The 15,494-nt window shown below is 44.8% G+C and overlaps 1 protein-coding gene across 5 annotated transcripts in view; it reads right to left on the bottom strand.

Moving 5' to 3' along the window:
- LOC115151053 (kinesin-like protein KIF21B) overlaps positions 1 to 15,494 on the bottom strand; it is a 114,192-nt gene that overhangs the window by 21,612 nt on the left and 77,086 nt on the right. For all 5 annotated transcript variants that reach the window (XM_029694991.1, XM_029694993.1, XM_029694989.1 and 2 more), the window contains exons 7-26: positions 15,267 to 15,382; positions 14,992 to 15,187; positions 14,134 to 14,323; positions 13,735 to 13,798; positions 13,299 to 13,532; positions 12,685 to 12,911; positions 12,159 to 12,347; positions 11,788 to 11,987; positions 11,436 to 11,543; positions 10,918 to 11,108; positions 7,881 to 7,988; positions 7,050 to 7,215; positions 6,645 to 6,848; positions 6,452 to 6,553; positions 5,594 to 5,759; positions 5,448 to 5,508; positions 4,609 to 4,663; positions 3,847 to 4,058; positions 3,524 to 3,598; positions 3,120 to 3,230 (exon numbers count right to left, since the gene is read on the bottom strand). In XM_029694991.1, the coding sequence (XP_029550851.1) occupies positions 3,120 to 3,230; positions 3,524 to 3,598; positions 3,847 to 4,058; positions 4,609 to 4,663; positions 5,448 to 5,508; positions 5,594 to 5,759; positions 6,452 to 6,553; positions 6,645 to 6,848; positions 7,050 to 7,215; positions 7,881 to 7,988; positions 10,918 to 11,108; positions 11,436 to 11,543; positions 11,788 to 11,987; positions 12,159 to 12,347; positions 12,685 to 12,911; positions 13,299 to 13,532; positions 13,735 to 13,798; positions 14,134 to 14,323; positions 14,992 to 15,187; positions 15,267 to 15,382 (2,975 nt within the window). The remainder of the gene's footprint in view (positions 1 to 3,119; positions 3,231 to 3,523; positions 3,599 to 3,846; positions 4,059 to 4,608; positions 4,664 to 5,447; positions 5,509 to 5,593; positions 5,760 to 6,451; positions 6,554 to 6,644; positions 6,849 to 7,049; positions 7,216 to 7,880; positions 7,989 to 10,917; positions 11,109 to 11,435; positions 11,544 to 11,787; positions 11,988 to 12,158; positions 12,348 to 12,684; positions 12,912 to 13,298; positions 13,533 to 13,734; positions 13,799 to 14,133; positions 14,324 to 14,991; positions 15,188 to 15,266; positions 15,383 to 15,494) is intronic.

Raw genomic sequence — 15,494 nt, 5'->3', positions numbered from 1 at the left:
CATGACACAAGTCATTTTCCCAACAATTGTTTATAGACAGATTATTTCACTTATAATTCACTGTATCACAATTCCAGTGGGTCAGAAGTTTACATACAGTAAGTTGACTGTGCCTTTAAACAGCTTGGAAAATTCCAGAAAATGATGTCATGGCTTTAGAAGCTTCTGATAGGCTAATTGACATCATTTGAGTCAATTGGAGGTGTACCTGTGGATGTATTTCAAGGCCTACCTTCAAACTCAGTGCCTCTTTGCTTGACATCATGGGAAAATCAAAAGAAATCAGCCAAGACCTCAAAAAAAATTGTAGACCTCCACAAGTCTGGTTCATCCTTAGGAGCAATTTCCAAACGCCTGAAGGCACCACATTCATCTGTACAAACAATAGTACGCAAGTATAAACACCATGGGACCACGCAGCCGTCATACCGCTCAGGAAGGAGACGCGTTCTGTCTCCTAGGAGATGAACGTACTTTGGTGCGAAAAAGTGCAAATCAATCCCAGAACAACAACAAAGGACCTTGTGAAGATGCTGGAGGAAACGGGTACAAAAGTATCTATATCCACAGTAAAACGAGTCCTATACTGACATAACCTGAATGGCCGCTCAGCAAGGAAGAAGCCACTGCTCCAAAACCACCATAAAAAAGCCAGACTATGGTTTTCCACATGGGTACAAAAATCATACTTTTTGGAGAAATGTCCTCTGGTCTGATGAAACAAAAATAGAACTGTTTGGCCACAACGACCATCGTTATGTTTGGAGGAAAAAGGGGGAGGCTTGCAAGCCGAAGAACACCATCCTAACCGTGAAGCACGGGGGTGGCAGCATCATGTTGTGGGGGTGCTTTACTGCAGGAGGGATTGGTGCACTTCACAAAATAGATGGCATCATGAGGTAGGAAAATGGTGTGGATATATTGAAGCAACATCTCAAGACATCAGTCAGGAAGTTAAAGCTTGGTCGCAAATGGGTCTTCCAAAATGGACAATGACCCCAAGCATACTTCCAAAGTTGTGGCAAAATGGCTTAAGGACAACAAAGTCAAGGTATTGGAGTGGCCATCGCAAAGCCCTGACCTCAATCCTATAGAAAATTTGTGGGCAGAACTGGAAAAGCGTGTGCGTGCAAGGAGGCCTACAAACCTGACTCAGTTACACTAGCTCTGTCAGGAGGAATGGGCCAAAATTCACCCAACTTATTATGGGAAGCTTGTCGAAGGCTACCCGAATCATTTGACCCAAGTTAAACAATTTAATGGCAATGCTACCAAAGACAAACTGAGTGTATGTAAACTTCTGACCCACTGGGAATGTGATGAAATAAATAAATAATTATTTATACTATTATTGTGACATTTCACATTCTTAAAATAAAGTGGTGATCCTAACTGACCTAAGACAGGGAATTTTTTACTAGGATTAAATGTCAGGAATTGTGAAAAACTGAGTTGAAATGTATTTGGCTAAGGTGTATGTAAACTTCCATTTTTACATTATTATTATTATCAACCTTATGTGAAGAGGAAGACTTGGATAAATGAATAAACATAAGTAAACCCAAAGCAAAGTGAACCCACTCAGTGTGCAAGGAAACGTAACAACTTGGATTGATTCTTGTCAAAGCATACCAGATAGACGTAAAATTCTTACAAAAACATGTTGATGTGAAAACCATGCTGAACATCATACACCATTGAAAAGCAATGACCTGTAACTAAAACTCACGATAAACCCAACTTTCCAGCCCGCACCTCATCCTCTACTGTCAAACACAAATTAGATCAACCTCCCAGCCTCAGCGAGCATCAAACCAACGATAACAATAAACCATGTAATGTAACACATTTGTGAAATATGCCCCTGATGGTGCAGCTACACGCCTAAAACTGTATCCTATCCACCACCCTCAACTCAAATCAGAACAAAATGGCTGCCTGCTGACAACATCCCACAGAGGAATCTAACAAGTTCCTCTGTGCTCAATGAACTACTCCTGGGTGTAGATCATGAGAATCCACAGGCGTTATCAGGCAGCCGTAGACCAACCGCCCTAGTACACGCACGCACGCACGCACACACACACACTTATTACCCACCACTTACTACACCGGATCAATAAACTCAACAACCTAGCAGGATTAATAAAGATGAATAAAGATGTGAAATTACACAAACAATTTAGAGGCTGAGAATTAACGGATGCCATTTTCAGGGCTGAGAATTAGAATTGATTGGAAAAAGGAACAGTACACTGTAAAAGGGATGCTGGGAATTTGACAGTAACTTACAGGCAGCTCAGTGGCAAGTGAAATTCTCCATTTCATATTACAGCACACGTACTATAATACAAATACGGTATCAAAGCAAGTACTGTGTACAATACCATAACATTTCATGTATTATACCGTAAAAGCAAATGCTACCGTAATCGGAAAGAATGAATTAATGACATTTATTAAGGAGAGGGGTTTTGGATTTCACAATATTTTACTGTAATTACAAGGGATTGGTGCAAGCAGGTTGGCTGCTAGGTAAAGTGTTTACACATCACCAAATATTCATTAATATGCTGTATTTTATATCACTTGCACTTCTAGACAAAGGCTTCCAAACTGGCAGTGACTACAGACCTTAATGGACATGGTGAAATACTCAACCATTTAAGACTTGCTGCCACTCCAATCTGTCCCCTATACATTTGAAGTATTTTACTGTTGATAATATTCCAAATGACAGTATAATTTCGTTTTCTGTTACAATGTAGAGGAAAACGGAATTTGCTCTTCAGGCTTGTTTTTTTCTAGGAGGAAAAAAGTCTAACGCTTAGGTTGAACAGACGGAGTATATATTTGAATTATTTTCACAACAGCACTCTCAACATCGTATATTTTAGTCATGTAGCAGACACTCTTACTGTATACAAAAACACCTTACAATCAATGCATTCAAGGACGTAAGTCGACTTCCACAGCTGACTCGAGGCTGCCTGAGACTGTTACGAAATCAAAAGACATGGGGTGGGTTCCAAATGGCACCCTATTCCCTATATTGAGGCGTCTCGAACTGACAGTGTGCGTGTGTGTGTGTGTGTGTGTTTGTGTGTGTGTGTACTTACTTGTCCAGTGCGGAGCCTTGGCTCTGGTTGCTGGTGAGCCTTGAAAAGACATTGCGGTCGTTCCTGGTTCTGAGAGGGGGGGAGGATGGGGGAGTGTGCCCATCAGCGTTTCTGTGAGAGAGAGCGATCGGCGAGAAGGGTGCAGGGGAGAGGGGAGGGTGGAGAGATGCGGGAGATGATGACAACTTGTTTTCCAGTTTTTGGACTTTGTGTCTCACATTCAACAGATTGATTGATCGATCAAGTCAGATTTATTTCATGTGCATTTCACATGGGTCACGACACACTTTACATAATTAAAAAGGAATACAATAATGCAGGAACACTGGTAAAGGGATTGTGGAGAGAGATTCAACTAAACAATGTATTGGCTAGTGATTAGTTGAGGGAGAGAGTTTATCTACCTGTAAGACTGGCCTCGGTCATAAGACTTCCTCCTTGTTAGAGGGGATGTGTCACCCCCCCGAGACTGTCGAGGACTGATAAATACACACAGAGCGAGGAGAGAGCAAGAGATAGAGCGAAAATAGGCATTAGCATTACAGTAGCAGATTGTTAGAACTAGCATGTGACACTGCCATGTATAGCCATAGCAAGCTAGCATTAGCATTGGCAAGTATTGCGGCCATAGAACTAGATTCCCTAGATGGACGACAAGTGGCGCTGTTCTGAAGCCACCATCTGCCATATTGGAACTTCTCATAAGGAACAGTAGCTTAAGACTCACAAGGTGTGTCCCCGGACAGGTAGGCTGACGGTCCTGGACACCCTGTCTCTAAAGATGGGGAGAGTGAGGCTCAGGCCACCTGAGCCACCGTTCTCCTGGATGTCTGTTAGGGAGACCAGGGACTTGGTGATGTTCTTAGTGGACGGGTCTAACGCGGGACCCAGGTACTCTGCCGATACCGCTTTCATCTGGGCTGACAGACGGGACTCAGTCTGGGGAGAGGCGGAAAGAGTAGGAAGAAAGATGTCCAATTACGCATTCAATAGAACAAACTATAGCTTGGGATCACAAGTGGTTGGTGGAACCTGTATTCGGGAGGACGGGCTGGTGGTAATGGCTGGAGTGGAATAAGTGGAACGGTATCAAACACATCAAACACATGGTATCCATGTTTTGATACCATTCCATTCGCTCCGTTCCAGTCATTATTATGAGCCATCCTCCCCTCTGCAGCCTCCACTGCTTGGGATAGAGTAGTTTAGTTATCTTGGGGTTCTGTGAAGGCAACTATCATAGCCATAATGACTCATGTGCAGAGGCTGCCATCTCCTGGCAGCTGAGTACAACTACAAATATGATTTCACTGACAACAACCTCCACTTTGTTCAGTCAACGGAATCTACTCCAGTGCTGTAACTATCCACAAACACGTCACGCGAGTCAGTTACATCCAGACCACTGAAACATCCGGACCACCTCTCCTCCGCTGAGGAGAGGAGACAGACACCATGTAGCCTACACCTGAAACACACGTTCACCTACCTGAACCTTCAGCTTGAAGTCATCCTGACTAGCTGAAGACTTCATCTGAGACACACTGAAGAGAGAGAGAAAACAAGAGATGTAAACACACGCAGAAAATGAGTGACGATGAGTATGCGGTGCGGGGTTCAAGGGGGCCTCATTTATAAAAACGTTGCGAACGCACAAAATAGGCTCCAGAACATGCGTGCGGCAGTTGTCACGGAAACGTTGGCAATTTATAAAGAACTGAACTTGACTCGAACGTGCTTACCCTCCCACAAAGTGTGGACCCCGCGTACACGCGGTTTCTAGCCGCTGGAAGGACTGCGTGGCGAGAAAGCAAAAGTAGTAACCTTGTGCAAATGGAGAATATATTACACCAACGTTCGCGGGCAGCGTATTTAGGTTCGGGGGAAAAGTGAATGCAAACATTATTGCATTCAAACGACCCGTTTACAGGTCTACAACAATTTGAAAGGGTCAGACGAAGCAAATGTAACTACAAAAGAAGACATTTGATCAAGTTCACCACTGCTATTTCCTTTAGATACTGTCTTGGCCTCATTCCAATACTTCCAAAGTGTACAGCAAATAAGGGCGGTATTGTCACCATAAAAGGTGAATTATGGGTGTTTTCAGGCGGAGTTAGGATGCTTGTTCACACACGCACTTTTTTTTTAACGTCAGGTCTGATTTAGAACGGGAAATACGCGTATGTACGGAGTGCGCCAAGTTTATAAATCTCTACGTCTTTGTGCGTGCACAGTCTTTTCAGAAATGGCGCACGCTGACGTTTAGTGTTACGTTTACGCAACGGTTATAAATGAGGCCCCAGAAAGCGGATCGTGTAGTCTTACCTGCCGTCAGAGGCCTGGCTAAACTCTGAAGGCTCCTCGTCGGTGCTGACATAACCATTCTCTGTGAACACAGACAGAAACATGAAGAAACAGTGAGTGAGGTGAGGTGAGGTGAGTGAGTGTGCATGCTAGGTGCGTGTCCTCACCCTGCTGTACGTTGTGAATGAGTGCCTGCAGCTCGGGGATACGCTCAGCCTTTTCTCTCAGCGCGTCCAAGATGAGGTGGTTATGGGCAGAGCCAATCATATCGGTCTGTCTCAGCTGGCCCTCCAACAGACGGATTTGAGACTCCTTTTGAGCCACCTGTAAACCCTACACACACACACACACACACACACACACGCACACACACTTACCAGTTACTAACACGTTACTAGAAGTGATCTGAGCTTCCTGCAGTCCCTGGAAAGATCAGCAGAGGGAAGCATATATCAACTATACAGCTATTAACTACTTCTGGGTAACCTTGTTTAACCCAGAACTTAATCGAGCAGCTGACCAATTACGTGAGACTTTAGTTCGGGGGTCCATACACGTTAAGAGAAGAAATCAGGAAATACGTGAACGAGGAGCGGAACCCGAATGAGGAGCTCCACCCCTCTCTCTTTTGCAAGTTACAGGCCCGAACGTCCCCTCCACTTCAAAATCAAAAGATGCTAACACCTGCGAAATAGTGATTTGTCCAGATAATCAGTGACGGAAAAAACAAACACCGGAACTAATGGTGCTTGTTATACTACGCATCCCGTTCAGTCCCGACTGATTCTCTCAGTTCACACGCAGGATCTTTCCACTACTGGCCAACCCTCCCTGAAACGGGTGTCCATTTGCACATCATTTGCCAAAATAATTGTAAACTGAAGAGGAGCTGATAGGGACTATTTCCAAGTTGAGAACTTTCAGTAGACATTAGTTTGGAGTCTGTGTTATGGTATATCTGGACTATAAAACTATGAACTCCTGTAGCCACCAGATGGTCCTGGGTCGTGGCCCATGTTAGTTACCTTGTCGATGGAGGCCTTGAGGAAGTGGTCCAGGAGGTGTCGGGCCTCAGCCAGAGAGCAGGAGCTGATGACCACTGAGGTGTCCACTGAGTCCAGCTCATCCTGCAGGAAACACCCAGGCTTCAGTAGGCTCCACGGAGCTCCGTAAACCAGAACTAGGACATTTTACACTAATGTGTGTGTGTGTTCTCACCTTGGTCTCCTCTATCTGAACGATGGTTGCCTGGCAGTCTGATAGGCTGTCGTTGATGTAGTCGATGTTTGCATTCAGAACCTCAATGTCCTCGTTCATTTCCTGGACAAGGCGGTCCTCCCCGTCAGGCCCCTCCCCCTCAGCCATAAGCACCTGCCTTTTACGCAACAGCGCCTCCTGCTGCACAGACAGCTCCTCTCGCTTCTGTCTCACACACAAGGAAGAGAGGGGGGAAAAAAACATGTTAGCCAGATCATTAACAGACAGGAAGGAATGATGCATGTTTTAAGTAAGTAAACTGGTAAGTGAATGAAGTCAGTAATAATGAGTTTGCAAGTGCATCACAATGCACTAAAAGTTAAGAGGAAGTCTCACTAGAGTGCAAAGGAAGTGACATCACAGTACCTTGATGAGTCGGTCCATGTCGGCCTCTACGTTGGTGATGGTCATCCTCTGCATGACGATGTCCAGGATCCTCCTCTCTAGAGTCTGCCACTTCTGACGGGCCGCCTTGGAGAAACTACTGCTGCCCACTAGAACACCCTTGCGCTGCTGGAGACGCGTCCTACTGCTGCACAGAGAGAGACAGAGATACAGTCCAGGACGTTACAAAACAGATCAACTGTCAATCATATCACAGCTATATCAATCCTTAGTACTGCTGCTGGAGTAGGGGCAGAGAGAGGAGGGGAGCAGGGAGTGAGGAAGGAAGGGGGAGAGGGGGGAAGAGAGAGAGAAGGTAGAGGAGCGAGGGAAAGAGGGGGATAGGTAGAGGTGGGGGAAGAAAGGAGAGAGTAGGAGGGAAGGAGAGGGAGGAAGAGGAGGGAAGGAGAGGGATTATATGACTAAGAAAGCCACTCCTGTCAATTCATTTTGAAGATAATTCGATAAATGGCTTTGTAAAATTGAATAAAACTTTATTGAAGCTGACGAAAGCCTTGGCTAAGTAAATGTCAACAGAGTCATACCTAATCTGAATCTAACCTTGCACGCTCGCTGGCACTCACACACACACACACACACACACACACACACACACACACACACACACAACAACAAAAAAACACATACAAACACACTCACAAGTCTCACACTGACACTCTCACACACGCATCCTTTCTCTGACCTGGCGATGCATCAAAAACATGTACACACACCAGATACAAACACACCAGTCCCTGCTCTGCATCTGACCTGACAATCGATGGCACACACACACTCCCTGCCACGACTTACCCAACAACCTGTGTCCCGTTGGTGGTAGTCCCCTCGCTCTCTCCCAGGTAGCCATTCATCTTGGTGTTCCACTGTCTCACTATGTTGGACACTTTGGTTGAGGTGGTCCTGAGAGAGAGAGAGAGAGAGAGAGTTAAAGGGAGAGAGAGAGAGTCAGAGAGAGAAGGAGATATTTTCTACTTTATTTTCTTCAACAAGTAATTGTACATTATAAAACCAAAGTTATAATTCAACTGAAACACGACATAAAACAACAATCAAACTATGAAATGGAAGAAAGTTTTAAAAAGTAGTGTTTATATTAACTGTTTAACAAAACACACCGGAACCTATTTCCTACACTGTTAAAAACAATCTCGAAATTGTCATGGTAAATTGCTGTATAATCAACAGACTTCATTCATACTGTATAAACGGAATACAGTAGATTACCATAAATTACATTGTTGGATGAAATTCAATGGACGGGAAACATTTCATGTATTGTGGACATTACCGTAAAAAAAATGCTACATAAAAAAACAGTAGCAGTTCACTTACTGTATTTGCGAATATTCAAAGTAGAATGCGACACTAAAAGCAAACGGGCAATCAAACCAAAGCACATATTTTTTGCTAATTATTATTATAAAATGTAATATTTTGTTCTTAGTTCATTCGTACCTGATTGGTTATTTTATCCGCATTGCTTTGTTTGTAGAACTTCATTTATTTTATAAATATACAGTCAGAAAGGCACATCATACATAAATCATTTTCACTTAGTGAAGGCCACAGAACTGAAAATGAAGGAAGCCAACAACCACGTCTCTGTCACTAACAAATACCGTCATGGGTGGAAAGAAATGTGACCGTTCCTGCTGCAAAAACAATGTCCTATCCCGGAACTCGAGTAAATGACATTACTAAGCTGCTCCCAAATGTACTACGTCTGGACATAGAATTGATTTCCATCGTAGTCCGTGTGGGTTTTAATGACATTATGAAGGGCAGCTCTGAACAGTTGAAACTGGATTTGAAAGAGCTGATTGACTCTCTGCTAGAAACTAATAAAAGACCCATCCTATCTGGCCCTGTGCCCTCTCTGAATCGCGGCACGCTTTAGCAGGATTCTTTCTCTTCACAACTGGCTACGTGATTATTGCAGCTCAATGGGTGTAGCTTTTGTTGACAATTTCGATACCTTTTGGAAACAAAACACATTTTATAAGGAGGATGGGATCCAACCAAAATCATTTGGGTTCCTGGTCCATTACACGGCTGTGTTGAGACTATGACTTATCAATGACCCAAGCCCAGCTCAGATAATCCCTACTGTTGTGACGCAGAATTGTCATAATGCTTCAGCAAATGTACATTGCACCAGGGCCGTTGGTAGACGCAATGTAAGTAACCTAATTTATGTCCCTCTACCTGCCCTGAAAGCATCTGCTGATCCTACAGCTATTGTATGAAGTAATCACGTGCCTACGAACCAGATTTCTACCTGTGCCCTAGGAGGAAGTCCACTGTCTGCAGCTCACCCTGCACTAACATAAATAACATGAGCATATCTACTTCTACTAAGCTTCCCAGTAAAGAATGAAAATGGAAACAGGGAAGCACCCCAGAAGAAAAGTGCTGAAAAAAGCCCACGCAAACATATGTAGCTTAAGGAACAAGGTTCATGAAATGGATCATTTGCTAGTAACAGATGTCATTCATATTCTGACAATCTCTGAAACTCACTCGGATAATACATTTGATGATACAGTGGTAGCAATATAAGGTTATAACATGTACAGAAAATATATAAACGCCAATGGTGGAGTTGTTGATGTTTATATTCAGAACCACATTCCTGTAAAGCTTAGAGACGATCTAATGTTAAATACTGTTGAAGTAATATGGCTACAGGTTTATCTGCCTCATCTAAAGCCCATTCTGGTGGGAAGCTGCTATAGACCACCAAGTGCTAACAGTCAGTATCTGGATAATATGTGTGAAATGCTTGATAATGTATTTGATATCAACAGAGACTTATATTTTCTGGGTGATTTAAAAATTGACTGGCTCTCATCAAGCTGCCCACTCAAGAAAAAACTTCAAACTGTAACCAGTGCCTGCAACCTGGTTCAGGTTATCAGTCAACCTACCAGGGTAGTTACAAACAGCACAGGAATGAAATCATCATGTATTGATCACATCTTTACCAATGCTGCAGAAATGTGCTTGAAAGCAGTATCCAGATCCATCAGATGTAGTGATCACAATACTGTAGCCATATCTAGGAAAACCAAAGTTCCAAAGGCTGGGCCTAATATAGTGTATAAGAGGCCATACAATAACTTGTAGTGATTCCTACGTTGTTAATGTAAAGAATATTTGATGGTCCGTGGTGTGTAATGAGGAGCAAACAGACGCTGCACTTGACACATTTATGATTTATTTTTTATTTTAATTAACCTTTATTTAACTAGGCAAGTCAGTTAAGAACAAATTCTTATTTACAATGACGACCTACCCCGGTCCAAACCCAGACAATGCTGGGCCAATTGTGTGCCGCCCTATGGGACTCCCAATCACAGCCAGATGTGATGCAGCCTGGATTCAAACCAGGTACTGCAGTGAAGCCTCTTGCGCTGAGATGCAGTGTCTTAGACCATTGCTTATTCCAGTTACTAATAAGCATGCAAATATTAAGAAAATGACTGTTAAATCCCTGTGGATTGATGAGGAATTGAAAAATTGAAAGAAAAAAAATGCCAATAAGGCTTTACAGTAAGAGTATTTGTTACCGTAAAACGACTACAGTAGCATTATTGGTACTGTAAATCAATTACGGTAACAGTATTAGTATACCGTAAAATAGTATACCATAAAAATATTAACAGTATACTGTAAAATATGGTACAGTAACATACTGTTTTAATTTTTTTTTTTTTTTACAGTAACTAAGTTAGATGAAAAATAACAGGACATTTTTACAGTGTATGTTAACACTACAGAGAATGGGGTGCCATTTGGGACACAACCTCTGTGTAGCGGCACGACCTACCGGTTGGACTCTGGTTCAGAGGAGGTGGTGCTGGCAGACAGCTCCGCTCCGGAGTCTAGGGGCTGTAGTCGTCTAGCCATGCGTCCAGACATGGGTTTAGCCAAGCGTCGTAAGGCTGTCACCTCCTGGCTCTTTCTCCTCAGGACCAGCTCCTGCTGACGCTTCTGACTCTCCAACGAACGAATCTGGTACTGATAGAGGAGAGGTCAGTCAATATATGGGTGATTCTGTATATTAACCATACATTTCTCAAACGTCAGTAACCTGGAAATGGGTAACAGAAACAGATAGAGAGATACACTAACAATACACGAAAATGTAGATCCGAGGGCAGCCTAAGGATTAGAGAAGCAGACTAATAGCTGGAAAGTTGCTGGTTCAAATCCCAGGCCGGTTGATAACAAAGTTGGAGATCAACTGGTAACCAGAAGGGTGATGGCTTTAGAAACTGCAGTCTACTGGGGGTTATCATGTGAAGCAGGTACTTTCTTTGAGCCCAAAAACACACACACACATACTTCCTGTCGTCGCTGCTCCTTCTTGAGCTGAGCGATCTCTCTGTTCCTCTTGGCTTCCAGCATCCTCCTCCTCAGCTGCTCCTCCTTCATCTGCTTCATCAGCGCCACCTGGGGACCAGAGGTCATACTGCACTTAGCTGGAGAGAACCGTCAGGGACGGAGCGTTATTGAGGGGCAAGGTCTCAATGTTGACCCAGATCTTCAACGTCAGCGTTTCCTAGCTTTGACTCCTTTGCCTCACTTATTGGGTAGGTGCTGAGCAAAGGTCTCAACATTGCATATAATAGAAATGCACTTAATGTAGCCTATAGAGCTAACATCCTTCCCTGCTCCTCCTCCTCCTCCTCCTCACCTTGGCTTTCTTCATCTCGTTGACCTCCTGCTGTAGTTTCTTCAGTTCCTGTTCATAGCGCCCTTGGTTCTTCAGTAGCCTGGTGTGTTCCTTCTGTGCTGCCTGCAGTTTCAGCAGGTCTCTGTTCATCTCCTTCAGCCTCTTCTCATACTCTGATTTAATCCTGCTAGCCTTCTCCTCTGTGTAGTTCTCCATAGACACTGGAGGAGGAGAGAGGGAAGGAAGACGGATAGAAGGAGACGATAGAGAGAGTGTGTGTGCTTGAAAGCGGTAGAATGGAGACAGAGAGCAGCGTGTCTATTCAGCATCTATGAGTCGCTCCACTCACTGAGGGGATCCTGTGTGCCTACATTACTCATAGTTCTACTCACAGAGGTTGTGCAGTACTCGGTCTCTCTCCAGCTGTGTGTCTCTGATCTTGTTCTGCAGCAGGATGAGTTTCTCTTCATACTGTAGTTTGAGCTGCAGCAGCCTCTTCTGACTGTTCTCCAGCTCATCGATCAACTTCTGCTTGATCTCAATCTCACTCGTCAGGTCTGCCAGATCCGCCTGGAAGTTAGCTGCAGGGGGTTAGAGGGCAGAGGGCAAAGAGAGGTCAAGAGTCAAGAGGTGAACACTGTGGCTCTAAGACAGACATGTTATAGTAGAGTGGGGCAGTTGCAGATTTCAAAATCAACTCCTAGCCCTAATGCTAATTAGGTACTCCTTGTAGGTCTGAAAGGATTGGATAGGTTAGCAATATGGTGAAAGTACCATACAGCCAAACAGAGGACAAAAATTGTACTTCCACCATATTGCTGATGCGCATCAATCCTGTCAAAGCGACAGTACACAGCGTCAATAGGTTGAATTGGAATGGAGACATTTCTGCCACTGCCATTGTCGTCATCCACAAACCTTTCTCATCAGAGTCCGAGTCGGAGTCCACCAGACTCTCATCACTGTCAAACTCCTCTTCATCCCTCCCCTCCTCCTCGTCACACCCGCTCTCCTCCTCCTGCAGAGGTGACATCGCATCCTCTGTGTAGTTGTCATCCGAGTCCATCTGGCCGTTTTCTCCATTATGTCCGTTCTCATGAGAATGAAGCTTCGCTCGTTTCTTCAAGCCTTTCTCTTTCTCTGGGCTGCAAGTAGAACGTATTGACCCAGGATCAGAGTAGGACACACACAAAGTAGAGAGAGAAGGCACAGCTCATAACAGCTGTGACACAATAAGCAGTTTGTTATTTATTTACCATATGAATCTATTACTAATATTGATTACACGCCATGTGCCTTTGATTTGATTTGTCCGATTTCGATTTGGGACTCTTCCATTGCCATTGTGTTTTGGGACTGTTGCCAAGTGAACATGGAGAGCTCAGTTATTAGCAGAGACCTCTCACTCTCCCTTAATCTCCCTCTATCCGTCCGTCTCTCTCTCCCTCCCTCCCTCCAGTGGCTGTGAGAGCTGCTTGTCACTGTGCGATCATTACTCCACTGCCATCCTTGCCCCATTCCTCTCCTCTTACCTCATCCTCCTCTGTCTCCTCTCCTTCTTCTTCAGCCTCTCGATGTCCGTCTTGGCTCGACGAATCACGTCCGTCATCTCCGCCTCCATGGAAAGGGAAGGGGAGGAGCCTAAGGGGTGTGGCCCTGGGGTGGAGCTATGAGAGGAGGAGGTGGTGAACGGGGAGCGGGAGGAGAGACGGGTTACACTGCGACGAAGACACTCGTTCATCGACTCGCTCTCCAGGAGCTTAGATCTGGGGGGGGGGGGTGTAGAGAGAACAAGAAGACAAACCGATGTCATTAGTCCAACTTAACTCTTACGGTATACAGAACATAATCTGAAAGTTCCTCAAACTACAACAAAAGAAAAACTCCATGAACTGTACAGTAACGGCAAAACACAGTGAGCTGCAACTCCGTGAACTGCTTTCCCCCCCACTCATTACAGACTCTTACCTGAGCTCCTCGATCTCTCTGATGTAGTTCTGTATCAGAGCACCAATCTCCTCATTGCCCTCACCTAGAGGTCAAAAGGTCAGAGTTCACAGTCAGGTCACCGTGAGGTCACATTGAGACTTCTTAACTACATGATATGGTCTGTGTCTGAAAGCCTTTTGAGCTGTCAAATACTAGTCTCCTCAAATTCCTCTCAAAGCTCATTGGAGGAGAAGGTCTAAGGGATGGATGGACCTTGCATCCTCTCCTCCAATGCGCCTTGAGAGGGACGTGTAGGAATTGATTAAACAAGGAAGGAGAGAAAAAGGATTGAAGGTTTTCAGGTTTTCAGACAGCCACAATCTTCAACAATCAGCCAATCCCATTGGAGAGTGGGGGCGTCGCCTCTCTCGGTCTTACCTGACTTGGCCAGCAGCGTGCTGACCTCGTTGGCGAGGAGCGTGGTGACCCGTGTGTTGAGGTGGTCGATGGTCTCCTGCATGGCTTTGACTCGCATGCGTAGCGTGTCGTTCTCTCTCTGTAACATCGAGTTCTCCTGGAACAGATCACTGAAGCCCTCCGAGCCGTCCTCACCTGTCACACGCTTACCCTGGGGAGGGGGACAATACACATACAGGAATATTTTATCTCCTCCGATGAACGTACAGAACAATGACATTTCATTCAATCAAAAAAAGAGAATATTGATTTTTATATCACTTGTCGGTAAAAACTCCCATTTTCCATTTTATTTCTTTACATACTGGTTAACACCTCAGCCAATCATAAACGAGACAACATTATTTCAGCCAATCACATGCTCCATTACTCTCCAACTCCGATCGAATCTTTCCTATAACTCAACAAGGTCATCCATTGGTTATGCTCCATTAACTCGCTCTTAATCACATTATTGTTCTAAACCATCCCTTGCTTCCTGTAATCTTCTAGGCCAAAGGTTAAAGTTGATTAACACGAGGGAAGGGATATTTTTCCATTCCTTCTTTCCATCCCTCCATCCTTCCCTCCATCCCTTCATCTCTCCATTGGTCCCTCCTCCCACTTCTCCATCCTCCAACCTCTCTGCCTTCCTATCTCTATCCATTTCCCTTCTTCTCTCCCTTTATCCATCGCTCCCTGACTCCATCCCTCCCTCATTCTCTCTACCCCCCCTTACCCCATCCATCCCTCCCTCATTCTCTCTACCCCCCCTTACCCCATCCATCCCTCCCTCCCCCAATCCTCTGTCCCTCCTGCTATCCCTCCATCTCTCCTCACCGCTTTATAGTCCATAAGTTCCATTTGTAGCCTGGCAATCTCAGCCCTCAGGGCAGACATCTGTTGGCTGGTCTTGTCCTGGTTCACCACCACCTTGTTCTTGATGTTCCTGGCTCTGTTGGCGTACTTCAGTGTGTTCAGGGTCTCCATGAAGTCCCGGTCCGACGGACTCACGCACGCGATCATCAACGTACGACTGGAGAGGGGAAAGGAATCCGACATGTTACAGAGGCTGACTAGTGTGTTATAGAGACTTGTGCGTGTATGCGTGTTACCTGTTTCCTCCCAGTGAGTCCTGTAGCAGGCGCGTAAGTTTAGAGTCTCTGTAGGGAACATGTCCTCCTTTCTTAGCCTGGTCCCCCAGAGCACTGATCACATTCCCCAAAGCCAGCTAGAACACATACTCATAACCATCATCATCATGATCACGTTTCTCAGCAGCAATTAAAACACATACACAACATTATCACACACACACACGGGGCCAGATTAATGAAGGGGCC

Source organism: Salmo trutta, chromosome 16 (genome assembly GCF_901001165.1).
Source record: "Salmo trutta chromosome 16, fSalTru1.1, whole genome shotgun sequence".
NCBI lineage: Eukaryota > Metazoa > Chordata > Actinopteri > Salmoniformes > Salmonidae > Salmo > Salmo trutta.
The sequence above is the reverse complement of the archived record's forward strand: the minus strand, read 5'-3'. Positions and strand labels throughout refer to the sequence as shown.